The sequence below is a fragment of the Macadamia integrifolia genome, unplaced genomic scaffold (genome assembly GCF_013358625.1).
Source record: "Macadamia integrifolia cultivar HAES 741 unplaced genomic scaffold, SCU_Mint_v3 scaffold2239, whole genome shotgun sequence".
In the NCBI taxonomy this organism is placed as follows: domain Eukaryota; kingdom Viridiplantae; phylum Streptophyta; class Magnoliopsida; order Proteales; family Proteaceae; genus Macadamia; species Macadamia integrifolia.
In genome coordinates this window covers 65,061-83,420 of record NW_024868586.1, presented here as the reverse complement: position 1 = coordinate 83,420, position 18,360 = coordinate 65,061, and the positions used below count along the sequence as shown (strand labels likewise).

The following is an 18,360-nucleotide window of genomic DNA, read 5'->3' as shown; positions in this document are numbered from 1 at the left end:
AAAAAACCCCAAACCCTCCATGCCCTCGGCCTTCTCTGTTCCTTCCGGTAGCAGAAAAAAAAAAAAATCCCAGAACCCCTTGCCCTCCGCCTCCTCTTTCATTTTTTTTTCCCTTCCGACAGCAGCCGCCGCCTCCTCTCATTTTTTTTCCCTTCCGACAGCAGCCGCCGCCTCCTCTCTGTGTCCGACAACAAAGAAAAAAGAAAAAAGAACCCAGAAGAAAGAAGAAGAAGAAAAGAAGAGGAGAGAGTCGACGAAGAAGAACAGAAGAGAAGGAGTAGAGACGAAAAGAAGAAGACGAAGGAGAAGGAAAGTCAAGAAGAGAGAGAGATAGAAGCTAGAAGAAGAAGAAGAGAGAGAGGAACATAACTGGTTCGATCGGTTACTTCTCTTCCATCGATGTCGCACCCTCACTGCTGGTCATCGAAGACCCTCCTAGCATCAGCCATCTCTTTAGGTTTACTGGTCTTGACTCCTAAGTTCGACGGAGAAGAAAACCCACCTCTAGCTGGTTTCCATCTCCAAGTAGGAGACGGTAACTACAACAACCCCAATTCTTCTTTTTACCCTTTCTTTAAATTAATTTCTCCATTCTTCCTAAATTACCCTTCCCATTCTCCCCTATTCCACTTTTGTCCTAGACTTATTTCAGCTTTGCAAATATACCCTTGCTCACACGTGATATCTTTGTGAGCACAACTGAGTTTCAGTTCTTTAGAAAAAAAAAAAAAAAAGTAAACCTCCATATTTACAGTTCAAAAAAAAAAAAAAAAATTATTTACTATTCTACCCCTACCCTTTAAGCCTCCAGTTATTTACTATTCTACAATTATTCTTTGAGTGCTATTTTGTTACTAATCACCATGGTAGCCAATAGTGAAGTTCAACAGCTGAATTCTTATAAAGGAGAAACTGATACAAAATTTGATGCTCTCACTAACATGGTCACGTTCCTAAAAACAATGGTGGAATCTATGCAAGTTTCTATTGATCGTTTGGTGGCAGCAGATAACGGAAAGTCCCATTCAGTATCGGGATTCTTCCAACACCACTCCACAGGATCTGCCAGTAACACCACCACCACCACCACCACATCATACACCACCACCACCACCACATCATACACCACCATATGGGACTGGTAGACATGATGATGGAGCAGAAAGAGCAACAAAATTGGATATCCTTGATTTTTATGGAGACAATAATCCAAAATTGTACCTTGATTGGATTCACATTTTAGATACATTCTTCAGATGGTACGGGTTGACTGAGGCTCGAAAGATCCTATTTGCAGAGGCCAAACTGAAAGGCACGGCTCGAGTCTGGTGGATCAAGCAACAACAACAGAACTGAACCCGAGGCATTGGTTTGGTCAATGCTTGGGCTGAAATGTATGAAGTCATGAATCGGCATCGCATGCATCTTAGGTTTGCACAGTTGAAACAAGAGAATTTGACCGTTGAAGAGTATGTTGCTAGATTTTATTATTTGGCCACTCGTTCTGACTTTGAGTGGGATGAAGAAGACTTAGTGGCCCAATTTCGCAATGGTTTGCACACTCAACTTAGTGCTGCCCTTGCATCTAGTTGCCTACCTACAATGGAAGACACCGTACAAGTAGCATATCAGGTTGAGGAAAGTCTGAAACTCCCATACAACCGGAGAGATTTTGCAGATACTTTTTCTCGAGGTACTAGTTCCGTTTGGCAAGTCTCCTACCCAAGAGAGGTCCTCTAGCAAGCCACAGGCAAGTGCTACATCTATGGCTTCTTCACGACCTAGTCGGCCGTATTCTCCACCTTGACATGTTTCTGAAATGTCATCTTCACGGCCTACTCGCCCATATTCACCCCCTCGGCGTGGTTCAGATAAACCTTCTGATTCTTCAAAATTTACAGTTCGGTGCTACTCATGCCATGGATTTGGACATATCAGTGCCCAATGTCCCAGCCGTTTGGTTGCTTTTATTGATAAGGATTCTACTATACCATATATTCCCGAAGAGCAACTTGGTTCTGACACAGTTGATTTAAGAGAAGAGCGTGTAACAGGAGAAGTCAATGACACTCTCAGTGACGATGACCAACATCCTTTTTATGTCATTAATCATGTGTTGACCACTCAGAAGGCCACTGAAAATGAAGATTAGCGCCACAGTAGTATTTTTCAGACTCGTGTGAAGTGCAATGATCAGTTGCTAACCTTGGTCATTGATGGAGGCAGTTGCACTAATGTTGTCTCTGAAGACGCTGTTCGTAAGCTGGGATTGAATACAGAACCACATCTTAATCCTTACAAGGTTGCTTGGGTGAACAACACTAATCTCAAAATCACAGATAAGTGCTTGGTCACATATTCTATTGGTGGATTTAAGGATACAGTCCAATGTGATGTCCTCCCTCTGAAGGTTTGCCATATCCTTCTTGGTCGACCTTGGTTGTTTGATAAGAAAGTACAGCATTGTGGCTATGCCAATACCTATGCCTTCAAGCATGCCAACAAGACTATGAAGTTTCATCCTGCCAAAGATCTCCCTGAAATTAAGCTCAAGAAGATGGTGGGATCATTCCTCATTCAGTATTCCTTCAAACAGTCTCCTCGGTCCTTTCCCTAACTCGACGGAGTCGAGTTCTTTTCAGAGGAGGAGAGTTGATGCAGATACGGCTGCCCTTTCTTGGTTGGACCAGCATGACCGGCTTTGGAAGCCAAGAGCCAAGAAGAACGGGTCCAGCCCAGGGTTTTGGTCCAACAAGGGTTGGAAATAAAATTAGTAGTTTACTTAGTATTTTATTTCATGCTTTTAGTTTCCAGACTTGAACGTAGGAGTAGGATTTATTTCCTTGCTTTGGTTTCCTTTTTATAGTTGTTTCCTAGTTTAGGCTAGTTTCCATTCCAGTTAAGTTTCTAATTTCATGTTCCTATTTTCCTATATATTGGTTGTAATCGATTGAAGATTTAGAGAGCAATTTGATTATTGAATGAATGTGTGAGTGTGATCCTCCTTTTCCCCATCTCTACTCTGATTTCCCCTCCCTTCCCTAAGGGTTCTCCATCAGCCACATATATCTCAATTGTTGAAGAAATTCTCTCAGAAAGTTGGGAGCACAAAGCTGCAAATTTCATTCATAAATTCGTGTACAATGTTGTAGCCCCTTACAAACTTATATAAAATAATCAAAACAGACTCAAAACACTAAAAAAGAAAGGCCTAACCCAATCCTTAACTAATTGGGAAACGTAAACTGACTAGGAAACTAAAATAACAACGAAAATAAACTCAAATAAGGACAAGCTATTTGTTCACCAAATAAAAAACATAGTTTGACTCAATAGGACTCCTAAAAGACACTTAAGACTCCAATATTGAGTTGGATTCAAACAAAAAAATTAAAATATATCAAGACTAGGACTCTAACTAAACTAATAAAGTAAATCTCGTTTTCCCACTTTCTACCCATATTTTAGGCACATTAAAGTGGCCTATTAAAAAAAAAAAAAATGGGATCAAAGGCCAACACCTACATAACTCAACCCAAGGCTTATTTCCAATAAAATAAACCCTTTAAGTGGCTTATCTGCACCACTCCGTTTAAAGGCTGTTTCAGATCAGAATTCTACTATCGATTTCTAAGACTCAGTTACTGTTTTGGATCTGAATTCCTATTTCTTGAACTGCTTGCTACTATTTTCTAATTCTGATTTTTAGCTTCTTTTTATTTCTATCCACTTTAGTTCCCAAATCCGATCATTGTTTCTGTTTGAGTTCGACACTTTTGACTTGCTATTTTTTGCTAGTTACTTTGGTTACTATTTTGGTGGCTTGCTATTTCTGTGATTCCATGTTAACTTAAGATCTGAACTTGGGATTTAAATAAAAGTTTGCTGAGATGTTACTCCTCCCTACAGCAATTCGATTAGAGTCGGAGTTAGACCTCATCAATTTTGACCTGGTTATCGGTGGTTCTAGATTCTTTTGTGGTTTCTAATCCCTAATCCGTAGAAGAATGAAAACCCATTATTTTATATCAGAGCTAGACTAAACCCAGCTCAAGGAACTCTGACCTAACAAATATTCATGAATCACACAACCAGATCGAAGACATGTTCAGGTAGTCATCAGACCGCATGACTGCTATCAAGCAAAGATTTGAATCTAATCCTTCTCTACATCTGATAACTCTGAGCATCTCAAAACTAATGAAGTATTACCAGAATACCAGCCCATTCTTATACTAATAATACCATGTGATTTATGGGTAGAGGGCCACAAAGGATCCCCACACCGCAGCCTTAATGGTGTACCTAATAGGGCGTATTAATGACACCCAAAAGGTAAAGCCAGAATTGAAGGAATACTGTGGGAAGCTCGACCCACAGGTGTTCTACAACTGGCTAACCTCTTTGGATGATTATTTTCACTTCTATAAATTGACAGAGCCGAGGAAGCTGAAGTTAGCCGACAAGCATGGAAATAAATGTCGGTCGAAACTGACCAAAACCTCCGATTTGTCTCTGCTTTGGCCTTGGCCGAAATGAAACCTAGATTTCAACCCAGGGAGGCCTACAGTAGAAACCCAGTGTCGCAACCACAAAACAATAACCAAGTTTTCTCGGTTTCAGGCCTGACCGGAACTGGCCTCAAAACCGAGATTTAGAACCTTGCTGACAAGTTCTCTGGACCCTACATAGTTGAGTTCAGTCGCTGTTAGATTATTCTTTTGTTTTTCGATTCTAGGATGAGTTGATGTCCTATAGTAGATGAGCTGTTGTTCTCTTAGGTCTTTTCAATGAGATTCAGCATTGGAAGTTACAAGTCAAAGCGTGTTTTGTATATTCTTATGTCTTGTCTTCCCCCTTTTCTTTGGATTAATTTGATATTGCCTATCAAAAAAAGAGTTGAAGTTTGCCCATGCCAAAAACAAGGGGGTGGTGGAATACCCAAGAGCAAAGGATACAAATTTGGGGTACAGTACCTACCACATGGGATGAGATGAAAGGAGAGTGAAAGAGCAAGTATCTCCTTAGACTTTCCGAGCATGATTACATGACCGGCTAAATTCCAATGGCAAGGCACACTCTCTGTAGCAGTTTAACTCTCTTAGTTCACGGGTGGTGATCAAAGAGAATGATGATGCACAGCTTGTGTCTCAATTTAAATTGGGGTTTTAGAAAGTATATTGGTGTGGTTGATGTTTATGACTTGCAGGACTGCTTCCAGAAAGCGTTATAAGCAGAAGAATTACTGAAGCCCTGCTGGGCAAGTTGGCTTTCAAATTGGGGAGTACAGTAAAGCTCCGTCAGTGTTGTTAAGGATAATCCCATATATCGACCTTCACCTCTGCAGTTGCAGATAGCAAAGTTAAGGCACCTATGGCTAGTGGTAACAACACATAGTGCTTCTCCATTGCAACGAGTTTGGGAAAATTGCTAAATGCTGCCCTAAAAAACCAAAAGGTAACCTATAGTGGCTACAATATAAGCAAATCTTGCGAATGGAGTTTTCTGAACCACATCCAACAAATGCTGATGATATGCTCTATGAGTATGGAGATGAAACAACAGGAGTCAATGTTAAATGCTCGATCCCATTGGTTGAGACCGATGAGAAGGACAATGATGAAGAAACCAAGGAATTTGGCACTATAATAAAGGTCTCTTAACAAGCAAAGAAGTTGAAGGACCAATTGTGGACGACCCCACAATCACATCATTCACATTCGATGATGGTCAGGAAGTTGAGCACATCAAGTTCAGGATTCCTCCATTGTTCTACGAAGAGAGAGCTCTCCACGAATTGAAGATTACATTTTTAACATCCACAAGCAGCTAGAGTGTTTTTTTTTTTCTTTTTCTTTTTTTTTTTTTTTTTTTCTTTTTTTTTTTGGGGGGTGAGGGTGGGGGTGGTGGTGGGGGGAGGGGGTGAACTGTAAAATGCATTAAAGGGGGGAGGGGAAATATAACCCCAAAAGGTAGTTATATTGAACTCGAGTTTTATTACAGGTTAAAGCTGGAAGTACATCATGTGTTGTTTCTTCCAGCTAGAGAGAGTTGATGCAGATTGCCAGCATGAAGACCAAGGCCGATTCCATCTTGTGATCCATGGTTTGAACCAGTTTTCTGGTTTAATTGAAACTGGGCTCAAGTTTTAGTTTAGATTTGGGTCACCCAATTCGTTTGGGCCTAAATGGGCATAATTTTAAGGTCCCAATGTGTTATAAGAGCTTAGGGAACTTTACTTTTGGGTTATTTATTGTAAGTCTGATGTTACGGCTAACATCTAGGTACACAAGATTGGGGTCTAGTTACTAATTTTTAGTCCTTTATATTTTCTGTTCTGCATTAGTTTACAGCATGCTTCACAGCCTAGAACGATTTTACAAGTGAATGAAGATGGCACCAGAACTTGGTAATGTGATTATTAAGTTCCAGCCCTGTTGTGGTGTTTCAGTAGGTCAGTTGATTGGTGGTGATTCCAATTGAAGCCTCCGGTGGTGTTATAAGAGCTTTGGGAACTTTACTTTTGGGTTATTTATTGTCAAAGAGCTTTAATGGTCTGATGTTATGGGTAACATCTAGGTACACAGGATTGGGGTCTAGTTACTAATTTTTAGTCCTTTATATTTTCTGTTCTGCATTAGTTTACAGCATGCTTCACAGCCTAGAACAATTTTATGAGTGAATGAAGATGGCACCAGATCTTGATAATGTGGTTATTCAGTTCCAGCCCTGTTGTGGTGTTTCAGTCGGTCAGTTGATTGGTGGTGATTCCAATTGAGGCCTCCGGTGGTGATTCAGTTCCAGCCCAATTACTACTTTGTTTATCTTTCCTCTTTCTTCCTGAAAATCAGAACTACAACTAAGTTGTCTGTGTGTTACTTAATCAGCTACCTTCTATTGGTTTAAATCTGGTCTTGGATCCCATATTCTTATCCATGGTTTCTGCTACTAATCTACAGATACTGTACTGTTTTCTTCTTAGGTAAAACGTTTAAAGGCTGTTACAGATCAGAATTCTAACATTGACTCATGAGCTCGGCTATTGTTTTGGATCTGATTCTCCTATTTCTCTAACTGTTTGCAACTTGTTTCTATTTCTGTTCACTTTAGTTTCAAAATCTTATCATTGTTTCTATTGGAGTATGGTTTGCTGTTTCTTGATTCCTAATTGCTATTTTCTGTTAGTTACTAAATGGCTACTCCTTTGTTGACTTGCCATTTTGTAATCTAATGATAACTTAAGATCTGATCATGGGATTTGAATCAAAGTTTATTGAGATGTCACCAAGGATTAAAGTATCGGTATAGGTCGCCGTATCAGTAGGCTAAATTTAAGATATGTGTTGGAGATACGCTACTAAGATATGCTAAAGATCAAAGATTAAAGTATCGGTCAGCTAAATTAAGATACGTATCGGAGGGGTATTGTATCGTATCGAAGATACTTTAAACCATGGATGTCAGTTGTCACTCATCCCTACTAGACCATTCAATAGAGTTAGAGCCGGATCTGATCAATTTCGGTCCAGTTATTTGGTTTTCTCCAGTTTTGCCATTTGTTCCTAGCCTGCAGTTCTAGATTCTTTCTTGGTTTCTAATCCCTAACCCTTAGGAGACTTGAAACCCATAACTGAACCTCTAGCAAGTCAATTAAATACAAAGGGAATGAACTGTACTCTCTACGTACTTCTATCACAAAATAGGAATGAGAGTAGACCAAATGCAGGTTCTACAGATTAAAATGCATAAGATCAATAAGATATCTAAATATTTCTGGAATTTCCTGAATCAGTAGGTGTAACAGTTAAATGAATTTACCAGTCCAAGCCCTCAAAGAGGCCTTCACCCTTTATGGCAGAAGTTTTAAAAATTGCCCATTGACGGTTTTTAATCTTGTGCAACTCCAAGGCCTCAGTTACTCCAGCATCATCTAGTGCACCAGGGAGATCCTGTGTGAACAAGCAGGAGACAACATTGGGAGCTAAGAACATAAAAGAAACCAAAACCCAAGACTCTATAGACTGCATGACAACATTTCTTCAGAAGAAGACAATAGATACAAGAAGCTAGAACACAAGGGACCATGCCCCAGTAATACAGTTTCTAATCAGTTTCTCTTTCTCCTGTGCATTATAAGCTCAGATTTGAAATTGGCTCCATTGGTATGTATTTTATAAGGGGGGAAGAATAACAAAACAAAAAAAGCATTGGTGATTAGTGGAAACCTGCTTGTTTGCAAAAATGAGGACAACTGCACCTTTTAACTCTTCCTCCTGTCAAAGACTCAGCAGCATAAATTGAAATTCGAAGATAACAATAAGAGCTTGAAACATAAACTAATTTCTAGTGAGATTTGAACAGCTGCCTTATCTTTCTCAATATTTAAGAAAATCAATAACGTTCAGCCAAGATTATACAATCAAGGTATTGATAATTGGTTGAAAAGAAAATCGAAAATCCACGGAATTTTGTCACAGTTGAAAAGCTGATGAAGTAAAAAAACTTCAGAGTTTGGTCAACCATCTTAACTGCCTTGCACCATCACTCAGCAAGCGATAGATGAGACCAACATCCACCCCATAGTAAGACAACACTTAGGCAACAAGGTGCCTGTTTTGGAACTGTGAACGGTACCATGAACAGTAAAGAAAAAAGAGGAGAAGAAAGGAGAAGAGGGGGATAGATAAGGAGAGAGAAGGGAGAGAGAAAGAAGCCTTTTCTTAGGTACCTTCAAAATCTCACTGTATATTCCATTAACCATCATCAAGCGGGATGGTTACATATTTTATAAGAAAATAGAAGTACCCTTAATTTAAAACTCTTAGGTAAGTAGACTAACTTAACTAACAATGACTCTTAATTATTTAACCCGTTAGAATTGTTGAAGCCTAAGTCTTCTAGATACTTGGGCCCCACACAACAAACCAAAATAGGACTTTCAATTGACTAAACTAAACCAAAAACATTACCTAATGGATCCCAAATACCAATTAAATATCTATTTTTGTATACCCCTTTAGCCCCCCCCCCCTTTTGGGCTTTATAATTCAGTCAATTATAAATAAAAAACCCAAAGAATAAAATGCCCATATACCATAGTTATTAAAAATAACACCGACTTTTGCACCGGGTCTTCATTAGTGCCCATTGTGGTCCTAGGCGGCTAGTGGTCTTATGTGCCAGGAATAGGATGCCCAGATGCAAAACCTGATGATCTTACCCTCCATATGTCATAAATTTCAATGGTTTCTTATTTCTACCCTTATATGTTTTATATCACCTTGGCCTCACCAAGGAGTCGCTTAAGCATCTAGGACATCACTATGGCTCACCCTAGTGCTATGAAAACTATGAAACCCACCACTCCACCCATGCCACTTTTTTGACATTTTCAAAATCTCATGCTACCAAATACTTAAGTACTCTTGATTCCATCAGTAGACACACTGAGACAAAATAAAGCAAACAACATGTGCCTATTTAAGGGAACAAGAAAGTCCTTACAAATTAAACACCATGCACGGATGCACCACAAAGTGGTCAAGGAAAATGGTTTACTTCCAAAACACAATACCATGTCAATACCTCCAAAATTGCATGAAATTCATCTTTGGCTATTACTAGTCTATCAGTGTCACTGGAATCGACAACGTATATGATGGCTTGTGTATTTGGGAAATAGCATCTCCAATATGGCCTGTCCAAGATAAATAAAAACTTAAATCACTGTAAACCAATCAGTTTATGCCATTCCTCGTAAAATTCACTTGTTCAGCAGACAATCAACATAAGTAACTAGCAGAATGAGAGGTGTATGGATAAAACAGAACAGTTTTTAGTTAGCAGTTCATATAAAAAGTTATTTAATGTATTGTCTGCAACTCCAAACTAACAAAAAATAATAATAATAATAATAATAATAATAATAATAATAATAAATAACAAGTGACAGCGCAGAAATAGAAATAATGAGTGAGACATCTCATATATAAGTTCCTTAGCTCAATTGGCATTGGCTGTGGGTTAATATGTATTAGATACCATCTAAACAAAAATATCAAGCAAGTGCATATCCAGAAACCAAGTCTTGGTGTTTGCTAACAGCTAGGGCACCCCCCTAGAAGCCTAGGTAGTATACATTATCAGCTTGTCTAGGCTGGTGTCATCTAACACCTTAGGGCAGAGCTAGGCATGATGCATGACCATGGCCACATAAAACCTAAACTGCTAGTAAACCTACATTTCCAATTAATTTCCACAGCTTAGGGAATTGAAATCCATATGAACAGAGAGCAAAACAGCAAGCAATATTCTCTTACAGAAAACCAGAAAAAATCCTAGTAGGTTGAAACTATATTGGCAGATATTCACTTTAGATTAATTATGGAGCAAAAAAAATCCAGAAAATAACCTAGCTATTACTCAAAAAGCAACCCATTATTCTCATTTCCATGCTAATAAAAAATTGAATAACTCTGTAACTTTTATGCTAAAGTATTTGAACCCACCACCAAATATGAACATGTTAGGCATATCATTCGTGAAAGCAAATGGCAATTAAAATCTTAAGTTAGAAAGGAAATGGGGAAATTGAAGATAAAATTACCGGATACTTGTCTGGCCACCTGCTCAACAAACCAAAGAATTGATCAGAACCAGAGAATGATATTACTGCAACTGAAAAACAGAAAGAAAAAAAATAACAGTAAAAAAAAGGGGAGAAAAACTTAACACAAGCAATGGATGCCAACAAATGATGATATAAATTGCATCATGATAACAAATGGAAACTCTTTCTTTTTCTCTTCACAAGGATTGGTATAGAGTACAATTTATTTACAGATAAAAGTTTCATGATTGTTCCATCTAATAAATTTTGGCACCCTATATCCCATCAAATATTTCTTTCTACTTATGGTTGCACAACCAAAACAAAAGTGATAGGGATCCAAAACCAAGGAAGCAATGTAATGCAGTGTAATCTCAAACCAATGAAGAACAGTGGAGATCAGCTTTCAACTGGAACGCAGGTATAGGGACAACTCAGATACCCTTGAAATTCTGGTTGAATGGTCTTTTTGTTAAGGAGAACTCTGTAAAATTTTATATTAATCTAATTGTAAGATTTGAATACATGGAGTAATCTCAAAATAGCAAGTCACCAAAAGAGAGACCAGATTTAGCAACTAAAAGAAAATAGAAAGTAGGAACCAGATTTGAAGAAATCAAACGGTAAACAAAATAGTAAGCCACTAAAAAAAACAGAAACTTAAACCAAAATAGAAAGTGCGAAATGAAATTAATAATTAAGGAAACAAAGTAAGAAGAGAGTGTAGAGAGTAGAAACTATAAACAGGACAGGTGTGTTGCTACTGCACACCAAGGAGAGCAATGATCTGAAACTTTATTGAAAGGAGGAGAAGTAAGAAGGATATGTTAGGCCTCTCACGTAACTGTGGAAAAGGAGTCCCAGCAACTCCAGCCTAGGCATCCAACCAAGGTTTCCCTACTGCATCTGCATCCCACAGTAGAGCAATTCTAAATCCCACTGTTTTGTCTCTCTCACAGAACTCACACAAGCTCATGGCTAATATTTTTGTCAAATCTTTGGTGAAAGAATTGATCCTCTCCTCTTTATTTATGACTTCAATGAAATAAGAAAAATAATAACCCTATGAATGGTAGGGAGAATCCCTTACAACTTAAGTTTTCCACATTAAAAACTCTTCTAGAACTTAAATAGAAAATATGGCTGGATTGTAGCATAATTACCACCCTTCTAGAAACACTACTAAAACAAAGAATACAACTTTAATTAGAAACTAACATTAATCCCATGTAGGCCTAAAATCCCTAAATCTGAGCTTATAGATTGGTCCATTATAATAGAAAACTCAAAAATTATAAGTCCATGACCCATATAAACCATTGGCACTCAAAACTAAGCCTATTGTTTCATTCTTGGCCTACTTTGACCCAACCAATGGCCTGATTTGTGGCTGGCCTTCCTGTTCTTTTGAACTGCATCAGAAAGAAGAAGCAGTGACAAAATTATATAATTTACAAACGCTGTACCAGTTTTTTTTCATAGTTTTGGCCTTTGGGACCCATATAGGAACCCCTGGCAATAATTTTATTACATAGGTTTTTTTTCTTTAATTGTATTTGGGGTCCAAAAGTTTCAGTTCATCAAATACTTTGTGTTATCTTTAGTCAAATCATACTTAAGTAGCAGTTATGTTTCATTTAGCAATTGGGGAAAAGTTAGGACTATATATTTGTTATAGGATTTTTTTTTTTTTTTTTTTTTATCAAGGTTCATTTTGGACTATTATAAGCCCCTCCACCAACAACCAATACTACCACCATATACAAACAAACAAAAACAAAAAAACAGTTGACAAAAAACATTTGAGACATTTCAAAACAGCAAAGTTATTCATGGTGAGAGCGAGTGGCTTCTCACAAGTCACAATCCTAGGTCGATTCCTTGGTAACCATAATCGTCTTCTATTCTCTATGCCACACTCATCAGCCTCCACAATACATTATCTTTTTCCCTAACTGTTTTTTTTACCCCATCAAACCACCAAACCATACCCATATTTTGCCCATCCAATCCTAATCAGCCATCACTGAAAGCTCTAAGATTGAATAAAGAGGATATGTGATGTAGAAGTCCAGTAAGAAGAGAAGATGGACAGTTGTTTTGTTGGATATTTACACATTTGAAGTGTCCAACAAACCCAATTTAATGAGATTAAATTAATTAACTGCAATTTTATTATGTGCTTGTTATAATTTTTCTCTTATGACTGCCAATAGTACCATTATTTGTTCTCAACTATGGACAAAATTGGGCACTCTGTTCTATGGTTGCTGTATTGTAAATTTCTCCCATGGGGATTCGTATGGAAATGTTAATACGGGCATTAATGTGTTGAACACAGATCCATAGAAATTCGTGAATGGTTCACCACAAGTTGTGTTTGGCAACAGGAATTTTTGGTAGTTTCTTTTCCTATACCTGAGAGGCACTTAGAAGAGCCCGTTTGGTAATGATTCTGTTCTGAGAACGCCGTTCTTTGACAAAATCATCTATTTGTGTTACTTCATTAAAAGATGATCTCTTGACCCTTTCTGGGTGGTAAACCTATTCTGGGACCCATCTAGGGACAATTCTTAGAACGAAATGGTGTTTGGCAAAGAAGAAAGGTAGATAAACAAAGCCACAAGGCTCATAGAGAGCCACAAGATTCACAAAGATAGATAAACAAAGAAGAGAGATAGAATAGAACCTTTACTGTTTGTGCATATGCAACCAAAATCCCCAACAAGCTTGTTTGTAGACAACTGGTGGGAGAAGAGAGCAGGAGATGAGCAAGGGAATTATGAAGAGGAAATGATGAAGTAGAAGAGGTACAGAGGCTTATTGCGGGAAAGAATGAGTGGAGAGAAGCAACAGAGATAGGGTAGAGTGGAAATTCGGGGTATTGTGTGGGAAGGGAGAACATGCTATGGCTTTCTCGGGAAAAAATGAGTGAAACACAGTATGAGAAAAGTGGATAAAAAAAAATGCAAACCATGTGGGTCAGGCAAAAAAGAAGAAAACTTGAAATTTTTGGGGCATTAAGGCAAACAACAAAAGTGAAACGTGAGGAATGAAAAACACTGGAAAGGGCTCAAAACTTAACTTTAACACTGCAAAAGCAATCATGGTGGATGAGAAAAAAAGTGAAAAGGAAAAAACATCATATGGGATCTGCTCTATGTATATCATAAAAACCCTTATCTATCTTAGTAGATGTGTAATATGAACAAAAAAGCAAGCATATTAAAGCTATTACAGTGAAACATGCAGGGAGCCAGGGACACAATTCACCAGGTTGTAGCAGAGAGGGTTTTCAAACAAGAAACAGGGTCAATCTGACTCTTCAAATGAGAGATGTGAGTCTTTAGATAGCAATATCACCAACACTTCGCTGAGTGGAGGAAAAGAAGCATGAATCGGTGACCAGAGAAGTTGTTTGAAAAGGCAAACTGGCTAGTAGCATAGATCTATGGGCAGAGACCAGGTTCGAGCTGAGAGGACAAGGATGACTTCCTTCACAGCTACCCTCGACTTGAGAACCCGCAACCTGAGAACCGGCGAAATTCGCAACTACCTTCGACTTGAAGAAGAGAAGCTCTCTATGATTGTTGGAGTTCAAAGCAGAAGCTTTTCTCAAGCCCTGTATCCCAAGAGGTGAGGTCCCAGAGATAGTATCGGGTTTTTTGGCGATGACTCTTGATTTTTATTACCCAAAAGATGATTTGGAAACGAAGTAATAAGGGTGGAGGTGTTACCTGAAACCCACTCTTAGGATGAAAAATTGAACCGATATGATCTTTGGGAACAGAAATGCAATGTACTTTACCAAACGCTTTTTTGGCTCATTTCTGTTCCCAAATGGAATCAAGATCAAGAAAAATCATCTTGGCAGAGTTACCAAACGGGCTCTTACTGTCACGTTTGTGTTCTGTGTTTGTGGTGAGCCAATGGCTGATGTCCTATAAGACTGAATACACACCAGCCACTTCGCGTATAGGATATAAATGTGAATGGGTGTGAAACTCAATAAAGTTTCCACTACCCATTAAGTAAGAGAGTTGTCGGACCATGACCGGTAAAAATCTGGGTTCTCGGTTGGGTACCAACCGTTGAGTTTGTCTTATGCAAGATATTCATCGGTTTCAACGCAGTAGCAACCCCACTCCGTTCAATTTCCTTGTGTATGCTCGTGGGTTGCCGCGCCTTTATTGATATGATATTAGAGTGTTCAGAGCCTTTTTTTCCTGTTGCCGTTGTTCTTCAATCATATCTGTACCAATTTCTACCTTTTGGAATAAAATATGATGCAAGGACCCGATCCACCAACTATCCGAAATGTTGGCAAAACAGAGCCATAGTAGTGACCAACACTACCTTTTCCTGATCATCAAGGGTTTTCCCTTTGTCGGTAGTTGTTTTGTAAAGTGTTTACAAAAATATTTTGTTATTATTATTATTGTAAATATATTATTTGAAAAGCATTTCAAATATTTTTGGGTCCAGTCACCAGTCTTCATACTCCCATATTGAAATACAATGGATTAAGGTTTATGGCAGTGATTTTATTCCATGCCTACAAGGTCCATTGTGGATGTTGGTAATGTGGGGGAGAAAGTGTAATGAAAGTTTCTACACTAGGGGTTTTCATGTTATGTCTTTTGTACTGTTGGCCTTTAGTGCCATTAAGGACAACTTAAAGGCTACCCTTTAGGATCGCAGCACTTGGCATGATCTTGGTTGCTAGATTGTAATCTCCATAATTAACTATTCTATAAAGGAGAGGATATGGATCAAACCCTAATTGCACAGTTCAAATTAAGAATAAAGACTGAAGAGAGAAAAAGAGAGTTTGCTTGTTATTTAAGCAAGGATTTTGGCTATTGGAGGTGGTGAACAAAGATCATGTTCTTGTGTTGCATTCCTTTAGAGAGCACGCCACGTGTGTTCTGGGTGATCATTGCTCTCGGTTTTTAGTTCGTGAGACTTAGTTCATTAAGATCCATTGCTGAAATTTTTTCGTGCTATACTTTGTAGGCTAATCGCTTCCCCTGCCAACAATTTTGGGTTTGGTTGAGTTTCTTGGGTCAAACTGAACCTATGGTCCAAGATTGGGTCCAGCTAGACTTAATTTCAAGTCCCCTATGAGTTATATGGGTCATAAGCTTAGTATTTAGAGTTTTTTATTGTAATAGGCCAATTCTATAAGCACAAATATGAGGGATTTGATACCCATACAGGATTGAAGTGTTTAGTTTCTATTTTTTAATAGTCCAGAAGCCTTCTATTTTGTTTTCTCTAGAACTCTCTTGCTTATGCATGAAGTTACTATTTTCTTGTATTGTCGCAAAGTTAAAAATAAAGGAGTGGGGGGATCATACAACCACATGATTTGAGAAATAATTTAGCCTTGATTTTGTGAGAGACAGTGCATGGTTCTGTGGGATTCAGAACTATTCTATTGTGGGATGCAGTAAGGGAACCTTAGAAAGATTCTAAAGCTGTAGATGGTGGGATTGTTTCTCCCCAGTTACATGAGAGTCCTAACATATCCTTCTATTTTATTCTTCTTCATTCAAGGTCATATACACACTTTCGTTTTACTTTGTGCAAACGAGGTTTCTTCACTTCTGCTTTGATCATCAAAATACTATTCTGCCAACTTATTTCTGCTGAAGCCCCTCTCAGTTTCTGACCATGTTTCAGTGGTGGAATAGTCACCAAATCATTCATTGATTCATGTGCTAGTTGGTAGGATACTACCCACATTTGATGTCCTGCGGAAGCACCATGACATTACCTTGACTACTATTTTCTGTTAGTCTCTATTTCCTACAGTTGTCAAGGCATCGCCTAGGCGACAACTCGTTTTTTCAAGCCCTAAGCATTCACATGCCTTATTGTTTGGGCACCATTTTTTAAACTTTTTTTTCATTATTTTAATTGGCAGTGTATTTTGTTTGCATAGGCTGAGATGCACAGGATCAATATATATTACAATTAAGAAAAAATCAATGTGTCTTACAATTAAGAAAAAAACAAAAATCAAAAAACAAAAAACAAAAACAAAAAACAAAAAACAAAAAACAAAAAACAAAAAACAAAAAACAAAAAAAAAAAAAAAAAAAAAAAAAACAAAAAACAAAAAACAAAAACAAAATGCGAAAGGAAAAAAGAAGAGAACGAAAGATCTGAAGGGAAAAGATGAGAGAGTTCCATGCCAAGTCATGACCTGACGGTCTGCCTGTTCCGATTTCACATTTTGTTTCTTCTTTTTCTCCTCTACTTCTTCTGCCTACGCCATTGTTTTCTTTTTTCTTTGTTCTTCTTTCTCTCTCTCTCTGCTTCTTCTGCTTCCTTTTCTTTTTCTTTTTCTTTTCCTTCTCTCTGTTTCATTTTCCTTTTCTTTTTTCTTTTTCCTTTTTCCTTTTTCTTCTTCTTCCCATTTTTGTTTTTATTTTCTTCTCTTTCTCCCACCTCCTCTCTGAAACCTACTCTCTCATCTTCTCTACTAAACTCTCTTTCTCCCATCTCTTCCCTAAATCCCAACAGAAAGATTGTCTCTGGTCCAGCTCTATGGTGTTGGAGATGATGAAATCACCTCCCTGGCATCCTCTTACTTGATATCATGCAGCACTGTCCCCATGTCATTAACCAGCAAAAACAAGAGGAAACTTAATGCACCATGTTAGAAACTAAATTTGTGTAATTAAATAGAATGCACGCCGAAGGAGCTAGGCGACACCTAGGTAACAAGGAGCCTAGAGGCCTGGCCACCGTCTTGGATCGCCTTGTCGCCAAGGCAACAATGTTATATCCTAAGAAAAGGCATACCCAGTTCAGGAGGCTCCCGCCACTGCAGGATTCAGGGAGGGTCATAATGTATGCAGCCTTCCCCCTGCTTCGCAAAGAGGCTCTTTCATGACTCAAAACCACGACTACTAGGTCAAAATGCTATTTCCTACACTCACTTGCTAAATTGTTTCCTTTGGTTGCTAAGTTACTCCTTGTTTCTACTTTGGTGTTTCATTTGCTATTCTTGATTTAGTTACTAATTTTCTGTCAATACCAAATCTGACTTTCAACTTTCCGAAACTTATTGTTTTGGGCTTAGGTTTCTAATAAGTCTCACTACAGTATCTGAACTTGGCTTGTTCTTTTGGGACTACCTGCTATTTTTAGGCCCCTTTGAAACTCTAAATCCAAACATTGGATCCTGGTCTAATTTTGAGGGTATGTTGCCCATCTTTACATGACCATTCAACCAAAGAATCAGTCTCATCAGACTGGTCTTTCTGAGTTTTAAGCAAATCTCTCATTATGGCGTTAGTTCCTACTGTAGTTCTGGTTTTTCTTCTTGGAATCCTCACCTTGGACTTTAGTTATCTAGGATCCCATTAATATGCCTCCTTAGGAAAATCTTCTCTCGTGCAACCAGACATAGTTTGATTGGAATCTCCCGATTTTCGCCAAACCTTGGATTTCTTTTTTTTTTTTTTTTTTTTTTTTTTGGTGTGGGGGGGTGTTGGGGGGAGATCCATTATTTCTTATTTTTCTTATCGATTCCAAACCAAACTGTAGAGGTGTAGCATTTGATAACATAACATAAGTCCCTGGGATTGGCTTTTTGAGATGGTCATAAACATAGAATCTTTCAGAGTTATACCTTTCCCATTTTTTTGAGTCCCTTCTCAAAGGCTCAAAATCTAGTTATTTTGAGGTTCTCTCCACATAATTTTCTGCTCTTTCTCTATAGGGAAAACCAGTTTTTT

At 38.2% G+C, this 18,360-nt stretch overlaps 1 protein-coding gene across 1 annotated transcript in view; it reads right to left on the bottom strand.

The window, feature by feature from the left end:
* Nucleotides 1-7,818: 7,818 nt before the first annotated feature.
* The window catches only part of LOC122066113 (ADP-ribosylation factor 1), a gene marked incomplete at its 3' end in the record, with an annotated part of 13,598 nt that continues 3,056 nt past the window's right edge, over nt 7,819-18,360 (bottom strand). Inside the window, 4 exon segments of the mRNA XM_042629934.1 lie at nt 7,819-7,949; nt 8,226-8,273; nt 9,586-9,697; nt 10,607-10,625. Coding sequence (XP_042485868.1) covers nt 7,819-7,949; nt 8,226-8,273; nt 9,586-9,697; nt 10,607-10,625 — 310 coding nt within the window.